Source organism: Phascolarctos cinereus, unplaced genomic scaffold (assembly GCF_003287225.1).
Source record: "Phascolarctos cinereus isolate Bilbo 61053 unplaced genomic scaffold, phaCin_HiC Scaffold_4;HRSCAF=312, whole genome shotgun sequence".
Taxonomy (NCBI): Eukaryota; Metazoa; Chordata; class Mammalia; order Diprotodontia; family Phascolarctidae; genus Phascolarctos; species Phascolarctos cinereus.
In genome coordinates this window covers 681,247,794-681,260,928 of record NW_027555847.1, presented here as the reverse complement: position 1 = coordinate 681,260,928, position 13,135 = coordinate 681,247,794, and the positions used below count along the sequence as shown (strand labels likewise).

Here is a 13,135-nt window from a genome sequence, read left to right as displayed (position 1 = left end):
TCACCATACGCTGCACCGTTCTCTCGGTGGAATTGAAAATGCCAGAGCCTGGGTGACCCATGTCTTCTGTGAACAATAGGTTGGTGATGCTGAAGTTCAGGCTGAAAAGTTTCAGGTTGTGGCCACCAGCTGTAATGGAGGAGGGAAACAAAAGCCCCATGCCTCAGCCCTGAGCGCAGCAAACAAATATGCCCACTGACACCCTCTCCTTGGATTCTCCTGGAAGGAAAACTCATATTCCCTGTCTTCATTGACATTCATATCAAGGAATCTCTACCCTTTCCCAAACCTTCCTTGCCTATTCCTCTCCCACTCTTCCTCCATCTCCTAGTTAAACATTATAAGGATACTCCTGGGAGTGCCCGATGAGTGCACCCTTTGTACCTGGGGTAGTGGAGAATGGTGAGGGAGCAGAAGAGGTGTCTGCAGGGAAAGAGCCTCTCACAGGAGCTGAGGAGAAATCATGAAGAATGGAAATCATTGAAATCAGTACGAAAAATTTCAGGTTGGGGAGAGAACTATGCATGGGGGAGAAAAGTGGTCAACTTGATTTAGTCACAGAATCCCTTCGGAGGATTGAAAGTAGTGTGCGATGGTGCTGAGCAACCACAAGAGGAAACAGATATTTGTGTAATGGGCTGCTACAGGCAACACTCATCAGGCTGAGTGCTTGCTATCTAGCATGCCCCAGCTTTCATTTTCTTTAGGTTTTGCATGGGGCACATGGGCTCATTTCAAATATCTATGGGAATTTTTTGGATTACATGTTTTATTAGCTGCCAGAAATGTATGCCCTTCTATCTCTGTGTATCTCTCCATGTGTGTGTGTGTGTGTGTGTGTGTGTGTGTGCGTGCGTGTGTTTGGGGGGGAGGGCTTTGAAATATACATCACACCACTGTCACTGTCCCCCACCCAAGATGATAAACCAAGTCTCAGATACTGGCTTGCCCTTCTTTGCAAGTTGAGTATTTCTTAGAATGAGGTGATTTTCAAGGATTAAGACAATTTTGCTTTTCATAATCCTAATTCATAATCCTTTTCAAAATCATAATTCAGAACCCCAGCTTCCAGGTGGGACACACTGGTCTTTCTCCAAGGTACTGACGTTGCTGAATTTCTACCTGTGGAGGCTCCAGGCTCTGGGTATGCCTCGGGAGTTGTAAATGATGATACAGTGGATGCATCCAAAGCTGTCAGAAAAAAATGAAGTGATATTGAAGGTGACAGGGATCACAGTGGCCTACAACTACGTGGGGTCATCCCAATATTTCTGTGGTCATTAATTCAGTGTTCCACGTGTAGGAAATGCCTAATAAGGGTTTCAAAATGACTGGATGAATGTGGACAGACCCTTCTGGTTGACTCAGCTGCCTGGCTTCCCACAGGAGGAGCCTTTCAAAAGGACATTGGCTAAAGTGTCCAGCTGGGGACACTATTAGCAGAAGTGGCATTTAGGGGTAACAAGGGACACCATCACGAGGTCTCCTTCAGAAAATGTCTCTTAAAGACCTGGGGTCCACTCTTAATTCCCCCGACCATTCCACAAGAATTTCCTGCAAAGTTATCACCGTGCGGCCTCAGAGAGAGGACCTGGTAAGCCCAGGAAATGAAACACTGTCTCTGCATCATGAAGGGCCGGAAGGAACCAGAGCCCATTTTCCCCACCTGGGACAATTTCTTCAAAGAATCTCAGTACTAGGGAACCCTCAGAGTGCTTCTAGCCCTCTTCTAGAGCATTCTTAACATCTTGTGTCTCTATGATGATTTCTAGTGATGGGAAACTTGCTATGTCTTAAGACAGACTTTGGGGGAGTGAGTGGAGAATTCCTTTCTAAAGACCCCACAGTTGACTAAAGTGGAAGAAACATTGGCATTGTGGGGCTTGTCTCTAGGAGTCAAGAGAGAAAAAAAGGCTTGGGATTCATTGATGACCTGGGACTCAGAGTTGATTTGGATATCCAAACACTTACTGGTTATGTGTTCCTTGGGCTGGTATTCATTATAACCTGTAAACCCAAATAACACATGATGAAGGCAAGGAGACCAGAAAAGAAGGAAAAGGAAATGTCAGGGACACTAGGATGGGAACCAGAGCTGAACTGAGGACTCAGTTTGAGTTGCATGGATATGCTTATGGGAGGAGAGTAGCATTCTTGTGGGCACTCGCTCTCTGCCATGAAGTTCTACCGTGAAGTTAGAGGTAATAAGGGCACTTATAGCTGTGGGGATTTAGATGGAGCAAGTAGAGCCCTGAATCAATTCATTTTGGCTGTGTCCTGGCCTGCAGAAACATGGCAGAAGGCAAAGCCATCTACTGACTATCCCAGTCATCTCTAAGAGCAAGACAGAATCTCGTGCACAATAGTAAGCATGCAAAAGCCTTGTTCATTCAAATTAGTCCCAGCTTCCTATGGAAGAACCTTTCCAATACCATTCCCAGCAAAATGCCACTGAAGATTTGCATGAGGGCCTTCTGTGAGGGGACCCCTACTGCTTCTTGAGGCAGTGCACTCTACTTTTGGATGGCTATAATTAACAGAAAATTTTCCTTTAATGTGAATTGAAATACATTCCCCAGTAACTTTCACACATTACTTGTAATTCCCCTCTCACAGGCCAAGTAGAAGCATTTTATGTGTTTTGCCCCATTAGAGGTCTTTAAATACTGGAAGACCGTCATTAAACCTCTTCACTTTATATTAAACACACCTAGTTCTTTCCAACACTCCTTTTACAGCATCGTTTCAAGTTCCCCATGATGGCCATTTTCTCTCTGTATATATTGTGTTCTTCAAACATGTGTCCTCACGACAGAACATAATATTGTAAATGGGGGCTGATCAGGCCAGAGGACAGTGGAACTACCATCTTCCTCTTTCCAGGGGCTAGATTTCCCTCCCTGGGGACTAATTGGATTGTTCCATCACCCGACTGGATCGTGTTGAGATGTCAGTCTGCTAAAACCCTTATAGCCTTCCAATGTGAAATCTTTCTGGTCACGTCCCCATCATCCTCTGGTCAGGCAATTTATTTTGTGACTCTTCATGCATATTTTTACCTCACATTTCTTAAATGTCAAGGCGTTCGTTACGATGCACCTTTCTAATTTGTATTGAGTTTGAATTCTGACTAACATGGTAAGAACCCAACCCTCCTACTTTCCTGTCCTTTGTACCTTTTCTTCCATCCATGACTCTATGCAATGGATTGCTAAAACACTGAATATAACAGGACGACAACCACAGCTCAGGGGCTGGCACTAATGGAAACGACTCAGAAAATGAAAAGGAATGGGGCAAGTTAATTAGGAAAATCAGTATGGGCATGGCCCATTTAGTGCAGTTGGCTGGACAAGGGAGGATTGGGAACCTAGCGCTCTGGTGAGGGCCAGGGCCTAAATCAGAGTAGGGATAAAAGGGAGAAGATATTTATGTTGGGCCTCTGGTCTCAAAACAGAGCTTACTCAACAGCAAGGGGGAAGGGGGTCAATTGTTGCCCCAGTGAGGAATCTCACCATCGAGGTAGAAATTATTCTTGTCCAGAGTATAGGGGCCCAGTCTGGTGAGGCCTTGGGTCTGGTTGCTCAGCTCCCAATAAACCTTTTCTCTATCTAGAGGGGAATGGTTTGGCTCCCATCGATGGCTGCACAAAGCATCCACTGCAGTTGCTGAGCCACGCTTCATAGATCTGTGGAAGGAAACAATTGTTGAGACTGCTGAGGTCAATGCTGAGAGATTGGCGTGAGGGAGACATTCGGCACACTCAACTGAGATGAAGTGACATGAGAAAGGGTGATTGTGAGTCCATCAAGGCTGAAAATCTCCCATTACTTGTATGGGTAGGGTGGATCGATAGCCACAGATCTCCCCCTGGAGAGAAGATGACAAAGGGAATCACTTTGCTAAGGACCCAGGAATGCAGAGTATGGAAATGACACCATTGTCAGATGGGAAAATGGAGGAAATGGACCCCGGGTGGAGGCACTGCCTTTGTTGCTTTCCCACCCCGAGCTTTCACCATGAACCTGGGGAACCAAGAGAGACGATCTCAGGGCTCCAAATTGTATTTTCAGGTCTCACCTCAGAGCAATCACTTTGCAGTCACCATAGGAGGAACCAATGCTGCTTTGCTTGAACAAGGGTTGAACTGTCAAGGAGAGAAGAAGAGGAATGAGCAGCCAGCCTTACAACCCCCACAGTGGAGAAGCTCTCTGTGCAGGAGTGGGGCTGGGCAGGGGCTGTGGAGTCTCACCATACGCTGCACCGTTCTCTCGGTGGAATTGAAAATGCCAGAGCCTGGGTGACCATGTCTTCTGTGAACAATAGGTTGGTGATGCTGAAGTTCAGGCTGAAAGTTTCAGGTTGTGGCCACCAGCTGTAGTGGAGGAGGGAAACAAAAGCCCCATGCCTCAGCCCTGAGCGCAGCAACAAATATGCCACTGACACCCTCCTTGGATTCTCCTGGAAGGAAAACTCATATTCCCTGTCTTCATTGACATTCATATCAAGGAATCTCTACCTTTCCCAACTTCCTTGTCTATTCCTCTCCCACTCTTCTCCATCTCCTAGTTAAACATTATAAGGATACTCCTGGGAGTGCCCGATGAGTGCACCCTTTGTACCTGGGGTAGTGGAGAATGGTGAGGGAGCAGAAGAGGTGTCTGCAGGGAAAGAGCCTCTCACAGGAGTGAGGAGAAATCATGAAGAATGGAAATCATTGAAATCAGTACGAAAAATTTCAGGTTGGGGAGAGAACTATTGCAGGGGAGAAAAGTGGTCATTGATTTAGTCACAGAATCCCTTCGGAGGATTGAAAGTAGTGTGCGATGGTGCTGAGCAACCAAAGAGGAAACAGATATTTGTGTAATGGGCTGCTACAGGCAACACTCATCAGGCTGAGTGCTTGCTATCTAGCATGCCCCAGCTTTCATTTTCTTTAGGTTTGCATGGGGCACTGGGCTCATTTCAAATATCTATGGGAATTTTTTGGATTACATGTTTTATTAGCTGCCAGAAATGTATGCCCTTCTATCTCTGTGTATCTCTCGTGTGTGTGTGTGTGTGTGTGTGTGTGTGCGTGCGTGTGTTTGGGGGGGAGGGCTTTGAAATATACATCACACCACTGTCACTGTCCCCACCCAAGATGATAAACCAAGTCTCAGATACTGGCTTGCCCTTCTTTGCAAGTTGAGTATTTCTTAGAATGAGGTGATTTTCAAGGATTAAGACAATTTTGCTTTTCATAATCCTAATTCATAATCCTTTTCATAATCATAATTCAGAACCCCAGCTTCCAGGTGGGACACACTGGTCTTTCTCCAAGGTACTGACGTTGCTGAATTTCTACCTGTGGAGGCTCCAGGCTCTAGGTATGCCTCGGGAGTTGTAAATGATGATACAGTGGATGCATCCAAAGCTGTCCAAAAAACAAAGTGATATTGAAGGTGACAGAGATCATAGTAGTCTAATAACCACAACAACTAGAACAAAAATCCTCTGCAATGTACTCAACAAATCTTGTTTAGCCCATGCTTTATGACCTCCAGTAGAGGACAACCCACCACTTCTCAAGGCAGCACATTCCACTTTGGGACAGGTCTCACTGCTAGGAAGGTTTTCCTTATATCAAGCCTAAAATTGCTTCTTTTTAACTTTCACTCATTGTTCGGGGGCCAAACATAAAAAACCTATCTTCTTCTTACATGTTCGAGCCCTTTAAATACTGAAGGACAGTTATCATGTCTTCCTTTGTTCTGCTCAAGCTATGCAACACAGCTCCTTCCCATGGCATGAGCTTGAGACTCTTCACCCTGTTGCTAGTTCTGGTCCATAGTGATAAAGTTCCTTTTCATCATGATGGTGAAGTTACTAGTGAAGTTGAAATCTTGAACTGCTAGGGTTGAGGATCTGTCTCTTACCCCCAGGATTTTATAGGGTCCTGGGTGAAAGGTCCTCATTGCAAAAGTCTGTTATACCAGGGACTTCCTCCTTAGGCACTCTGTATCTTCCTTACTCTTCGATAGGAATGCAGAGATCCATTACAAGTGCCCATAGAATATTCTGCTTAATCGTAAATCCAATTACTCAAAATTTAAATCTCTGGTCTTTGTGACCTAAGACTTCTAGCTGATATAACATTTCAGCTCTCCCTCTCTTTCCCTGTTTAGGAGGTACCTACTTCTTAGCATAATGGGTATTTTGAAAGGCCTGGGGCTGTTTCCTATTTTGAATAGCATATTCTTTCCAGGTGGGACTCCAGGTAAATTCTCCAGGTCACAAAGGTATCAGTTGCATAGCCTACATTTAGACCCCAAAACTCCTGAGTGTAGCAGAACAAGATTAAAATGTAGTTGTGAAATATTTAACAAAATAAATAAAAATACAGCACAATGTGGATAATGTTAATTTGGGGTTTTCTAAGTTAATAAGCAGCCCACAGGGTCCATTTCTATATGAGTCTTACACCACTGCCAGGACACAGAATCATCCTCTTCCTTACCTTTGGAGCCTCCAGGCCCTGTGGGCACCAGGGTAGGCTTAAATGCAACTGTTGTGGCTGGACCTGGAACTGAGAAAAAAAAAAGAAAATGATTATAGATTGACAGAGACCTTGAGTACTTCAAAGTAGAGTCATTGGGTCAATTGTGGGGGTCTGTAGATGAGCTCAGAACCCTCCAGAGGGAGTGACTCAATATATTCTTCTTTCCCCAATGATTGAATCAATGGAGTCCAATGCCTTTGTTCCTGCTCAGGTTCTTGTGGAGGGAGCCTTTCTTGAGAACACTAGCTGTAAGAGGCAGCTTTGAACCTAGATCTTCTGACTCCAGAACCATTTTTATACCATTAGCAACCTGGTCCTGACCTACCTTATTCTGCCTCAAGATGCTATACTTTCCTTGCCAGTCTCTATCATCTAGCCAAACTGATTTCTCTGCTCCTCACACAGGGTACTATATCCCTCATCTCCATTCTTTTTCACTGGCCTTGTCCCATGCCTGGAACGCACTCCTCCTCGCTTCATCCTCAGAGAACCTCTCTCTTCCTTCAAGACACAGCCCAGGTACCATATTCTACAAGAAGCCCTTTCTGATTGCCCCCAATTGCTCTCACCCTCCCAACAACCTTGAATTAATTTTAAAATTTATTCTACATATACATATATGTGTTTATGGATGTACATGTATGTATACATATATATACACACACATGTCATCACCCCACGATAGAATGTAGACCCCTTTAGAGCTAAAATTGCTTCATTTTTTGACTCTATACTCCCAGCACCTAGCACAGTGGCTGATACATAGATGGAGCTTAATAAATGTTTGCTGAGTAATTTACTGATTGTGAAGACAACTTAACAAGTCATCTCCACCCAATTTCTAACAAAAGAAGTGGAAATATTGGAACACGAGGCCATGGCAAGAGGGCAAGAGGGACTGGAAAGATCTTGAGCCCCCTTTCCCTTAACTGGAGACTTTTCATCACAGGATCACCAAATCATATACTATCAGAGCTGAAAGGAGTACATATAGTTGAAGAACACCCACTCTCCAATATCCCTGACAAGTCATCATTTAACGTCCATTTGAAGGCCTCTGGTGATAGAGGCCTTTCTTCCTCATTACTTCCCAAAGGCTGCTACATCTATTTCTTGGATTCCTTTCTCATAACATGTGAATGGGCTACAGGGTCAGGGGCTTGGGCAAAGGCCGTGACCAGTTTCACACTACCATATTGGGGCCCAACTCCAGGTATCAAGAGGGGAATAAGGTTCAGGGCTCCCAGATATCCTAGGATTCAAATGAGATTAGAGTGTCAACATACTTACCAACACTGGGTAGGACTGGACCACGTTCATTATAACCTGGAAACCAAAAGGTGGACAATGAGGGCAGTGAGCAGAACATGGCAGAAGAGAAAAAAGGAATGCTCAGACTGAATGGCCCAGTTAAACAGGATCCATTCTGCTGCACTTGGTCACTTGGACACAGATCTGCCTCTTGGGAGAGAGCCTTACCACTCTAGCATACGGTAGTGGGAATAGGAAGAAGCTTACAGCTTGGGAGGAATGAAAATGAGATAAAGAGACATTAAATGCCTGAAATAATGCGCTCTTTCTCCTTTGGCCTATAGTGGGAAAAAATGGTCAAACTAGCTGCTCTTCCCACTCTCCTGGCTTGATGGGAAGCTCAGCATCATATAGAGTTGGAAGGGACTTCAGAGACTATATAATGCAACCCCTTCCTTCTCCAGATGGGGAAACTGAGGCTCAGAGAAGCTAAATGACTTATCATTAAGGGCAGCATGGTGGATTGGCTGCTGGGCTTGGTGATTCCAAGTTTGGATCCTGCCTCAGGCCCTTGCTAGCTGGGCTTAACCTCAATTTCCTCATATGGAAAATTCGGACAGTAATAATAGCACCTTACCTTGCAGAGTTCTTGTAAGGATCAAATGAGATAACATATTCCATGTTACAGAAGTGCTATTATTATTATTATTGTCATTACTATTAGTTAGATAATTATCAGCATCATGAGGATTTGCTCAAGGTCACCCAGCTAGTGAGTGTCTAAGGTAGGATTTGAACAAGATCTTCTTGACTCCAAGTCCAATGCCCTATCCACTAAGAAAGGTAACGTGTGGTCACACAGGTGACACAGGCAGCAAGTGAAAGGGCCAGGATCTGAATCCAGATCCCCTGACTCCATATCTAACACGTTTCCCATGGTACCATGCAGTCTTTCACTAAGATGATTGAGGCCATCTGATGAGAGTCTCCTCAGCCAGAGGGAACTAAGACAAGAGTGAAGACGAGCTAAGATGGCAGAAACCTGCAAGCACTCCCTGCCTAGAATCTCAGATGTGGAAGGGGCATGGAAGGTCTCAAATCCAATTTCAACATGAACCAGAATTTCCTTTATAGAAACCCCAGCAAGCCGCCATTCAGCCTCTGCCTAGAGGCCTTCAGGTACATGGACACTTTACGCCCTATGTCCAAAAGCAGATTCTTCCACTTTGGGACAGCTCTGAGGGCTAGTCAATTCTTTCTTAGATTATGGGACCAAGTCAAAGAATTCTGTGTCATCTGCCCATGGACAGTTCCTTCAATCCTCTGTTCTCTGTGCTAAACATTGCAATTTTCTTTGATTAATTTCCTGGGGCATAGATTCAAGTGTCTTTTCCATCCAGGTTGTACCTCTCTATACATCACTGTAGCTTGTCAATGACCCCTGAAATTAGACCATCTCACCAGGTGCTGCATGACTGCCTATGCTATTGAACTTGACTGAGCTCCCACCCTTTACGTCTGCTGAATAGCGGACATGGCTCCAGGACTCATCACAACACTACAAATGTGTCTTGACCAGCCTACAGGACAACAGGATTGTCACATATGTTTTGCATGACTGCACATACATAACCTATATCAAACTGTTTGCTTTCTCAATGAGAGGGGAAGGAAGGAGTGTGAGAGAGAATTTAAACTCAAAATTAAAAAAACAAATGTAAGAAAACAGATTTTTACGTGTAACAGGTGAAAAATAAAATATTAAATAAGCAACAAGAAAAAAGAGGATGATCACCTCATTCCTTCTAGATGCTAGAATTCTTTCCACTTAGACTCTCAGGGCCAGAGATCTTTTGGTTATCACATAACACTGCTGGCTTGTACCTCAATAAGACCCCCAGGATATCTTCCCAGAAATTGTTATAGTAAATAACCATGTCTTCCCTCTTCTATGCTCATGTGGAATTTTACATTTATTCCCATTAAATTTTGCCTTCTCAAATTTGTCACATTATCTCAATTTTCTGGATTCTGGTTCCACCCAGAAAAGGTATCAGCTACCTTTTCTGTCCTCGACTCATGGGATCTATAATTGGCTTCCATCTACATTGTTTTCCAAGCCATTGATAAAAATGTTGAACAAAACAGAACCAAGGACAGCTCTCTATAGTGGCCATCAGGTGAGAGCAAGTCAAAAAGCTCTGAGAAAATGACTCTTTAGGTGAACAGATATGGTCTTCAGAAGTCTGTCTTTTTGTCTTCTGAATTTCTGGATGAGATTAGAACCTTGTGCATAGTGGAAATGTCAGAAGAGAAAGCTAATTTTCCAATTAAAACAGATGAGGAGGAGAAGAGACAGAGGCAGGTATAGGGCTAAGCCTTCCCTCCATGAGACTGCTTACCATTGAGGTAGAAACTGTCCTTGTCCAGGTAGTAGAGGCCCAATTTCCGCAGGCCATGAGTCTGGTTACTCAGTTCATGGAAAACCTGCTTGGCATCCAGAACAATGCTACTGGGGAACTGGTGGTAGGTGCAGAGGGCACTCACACCTGTCTGTGATCCTTTCTTCATAGGTCTAGGAAAGGAGATACTATTGATAAATCTGGAAATACTGGAAGGGATACAATCCTTTACAAATATTTTAAAATGAGAAAAACAGCAATGATAAATCTCATTTCTGTAATGACAATGCAAAGTGCTCCCTTAGAGCCACTTTATAAAGAAGATGGTGTGACTATTGTCTTCTCTGTTCTACAGATGAAGAAAGTGAGATAAGGGAGGTCATGTTACTCATCCAAGTTCATATAGTTAATATGTATTAAAGCTGAAATTTGAACTCAAGTCTTTTGACTCCAATGCTATTAGGGGCAATAGAACCAAGAAAGGACTCAGGCATAGCCAACATTGTACTCAGATTACAATGGAATGACTCTTTTGCTTTCCCAAAAAAGATTGTAAGCTCCTTGAGGACAAGGACTGTTTGGGTTTTTTCTTTTTGTTTTGTTTTTGTTTTGTTTTTGCTTTTTAATCTCCAGTGCTTGCCATTGTGCCCAGAACATAGCTGGTGCTAAATAAATGCTGGTGAATGGATGATGGATGGATGGATGGATGGATGGATGGATGGATGGATGCATGAGTGTTAAGAATAGAACTGGCTCAAATAGAAACCCCAAAACATATGTCCTCTGGAAGGCTATGAGAGAAAGGAGAAGGAATACCTTTGCACTTGTATTGTGAAACTAGAGGAAACGGCCAATGTGTAGAGAAGAAATCTTTGGAATCTGGCTCAAACCCAGAGCACCTTCCCAGGGAAGTCACCTGCAAGTCCCCACCTTGGCAGCCTCACCTGAGTTTAAGCACCTTGCATCCAAAGTACAGGGAGCCAATGCTGCTGTTTTTGAACAAGTGGCCAAGCTGGTAAAAAAAAAAAAAGAGGTGAGTAAGTCAGGTCATGGTCAGGACACGAGGGCAGATAGGCAGGAGGGCTGGAGGTAGGCAGTCTCACCAGATGCTGCATGACGGCATCTGTGATATTGAACTTGTGTGAGTCCTGACGTCCCATGTCTGCTGAATACTGGAGGTTGGTGATGGTGAAGTTCAGTGTGAAAGGCCTCAGGCTGGCTTTCACGGCTACAGTAAGGGAAGGAGAGAGACGCCCAGGTTTTTAACTTGTCTAGTGCCTCTTGTGTGCAGAGTAGAGCAGTAGCAAACTGTACTGCGTCAAGGACTGGGCTTACAGTCAGGAAGACCTGGTTGTACCCCTGACACTTACTAGCTGTGTGGCCATTGGCAGGTCACTTGACCCCTCTGATCCTTAGGTAAATATCTAAAACTAATTTGTATACAGGATACAATATGCATCTTTGACATAATAATATGGATTATGGTGAACCCTGGAATAAATACAAAGTTTAGATAAGATGTGGTCATAGAGCACATAATAGAGCTTATTATGCCCTCATAGAGCTTATAATAGCAATAGTATTATTGTTATTATTATTGTTATTATTATTATTATTATCACAGATAGCATTTATACAGTGTTTTAAGACACAGTGGATAGAACTGGGGAGTCTGGAAGACCTCAGTGTAAATCTAGCCTCAATTAACCAGCTGTATAACCCTAGGCAAGTCATTTCACCCATTTGCCTCAGTTATCTCATCTGTAAAATGGGAATAATTATAGTACCTACCTTCCAGAGTTGTCACGAGGGTCAAGTGAGATTATGATTGTAAAGCCTTTAGCACAGTGCCTAGACATAGTAAGCACTAGACAAATGCTATGCCATGCACAGAGCACATGTGGAGTATTATGCTCAATTCTGGTCCCTACATTTTAGGAAGACCATAAATAAGCCAGAGGGAATTGAGAAGAGGGCCCCCAGAATGATGAGAAGGAGTTCCAACATTTGGGAGTTCCCTAGAATCACAAGTCTAGCTCCTCACCCTCTTTCCCAGAGCTCAGTGTCTAGCACACAGTGCTTCATAAATGGACATAGAACAGGAAAACAGGAAGAGCCAATGAAGACTCTTTGGGAAGCATTTCAGGGCCACCCTTTATCAAATCCCTCAGGCTGCTGAGGTGCTGACCAGAGGTGGCCTGAATTCTCAGCTCTCCTGAATGACATGCATCTTACCCAGTAACATGGGTGATTTCCTGTTGGAAATAGATGACTAAACTCTCCTGGCTCAGACTGGCTTACTGCCAAGGGCGACAGGAAATTCAGTCAGAGCTGAGTAAAGGGATCCTTTCGAGATCTGGCTGGTGCCTAGCTAAGTTATCTTCCCTGAAGTTTCTTCCCCAGAGGCGGCTTGATGGCCTGCCTCCATTCCTGACCTTGGACCAATCTGGAGGCATCTGTCCACTTGCCCTCATCTGCCCCACACTCAAAGCTCCAAGCTTGGCTTTATCCACCAGGCTGATTGGCTGCCAGGAGCCACATGGGGACAATGAGATCAGAGATGCCCATGTGTCCTATTCTGGTCTCAGACCAGTGCCAGGACTCCCTGGCTGCAGGAGCTCTTGGGAACACTCAGAGGCCAGAGCAGAGTAGGACCAACTCACAGGACCAGACTGAGAGACGAATCCCTGGATTTGGCACTAGAAGGGCAGGACAAAGGCAATCACCAAAGACCCAACTGAATGATTACACCAAGGTGAGGAAGCAGATCTTGGAAACTGGTGCTGTAGGTTGGCATGCCACAACTACTATCATCCCCACTTTGCAGATAAGCAGACTCAGGCTCACAGAGATGGAGTGATTTGCCCATAGCTGGGTCATTTGCCTCCTCTGAAGTTCCTTGCCCAAGAGCAGGGCCTTCCAGTCTGTCTCCACTTCTGCC

General features: G+C 44.4%; 1 protein-coding gene across 1 annotated transcript in view; it reads right to left on the bottom strand.

Moving 5' to 3' along the window:
• The window catches only part of LOC110223371 (mucin-16-like), a 30,772-nt gene that overhangs the window by 12,854 nt on the left and 4,783 nt on the right, over positions 1–13,135 (bottom strand). Inside the window, exons 3-14 of the mRNA XM_078151829.1 lie at positions 11,298–11,422; positions 11,139–11,206; positions 10,195–10,367; positions 7,832–7,867; positions 6,500–6,568; positions 5,348–5,416; positions 4,081–4,147; positions 3,516–3,688; positions 1,972–2,007; positions 1,123–1,191; positions 385–450; positions 5–129 (exon numbers count right to left, since the gene is read on the bottom strand). Coding sequence (XP_078007955.1) covers positions 5–129; positions 385–450; positions 1,123–1,191; positions 1,972–2,007; positions 3,516–3,688; positions 4,081–4,147; positions 5,348–5,416; positions 6,500–6,568; positions 7,832–7,867; positions 10,195–10,367; positions 11,139–11,206; positions 11,298–11,422 — 1,076 coding nt within the window. The remainder of the gene's footprint in view (positions 1–4; positions 130–384; positions 451–1,122; positions 1,192–1,971; positions 2,008–3,515; positions 3,689–4,080; positions 4,148–5,347; positions 5,417–6,499; positions 6,569–7,831; positions 7,868–10,194; positions 10,368–11,138; positions 11,207–11,297; positions 11,423–13,135) is intronic.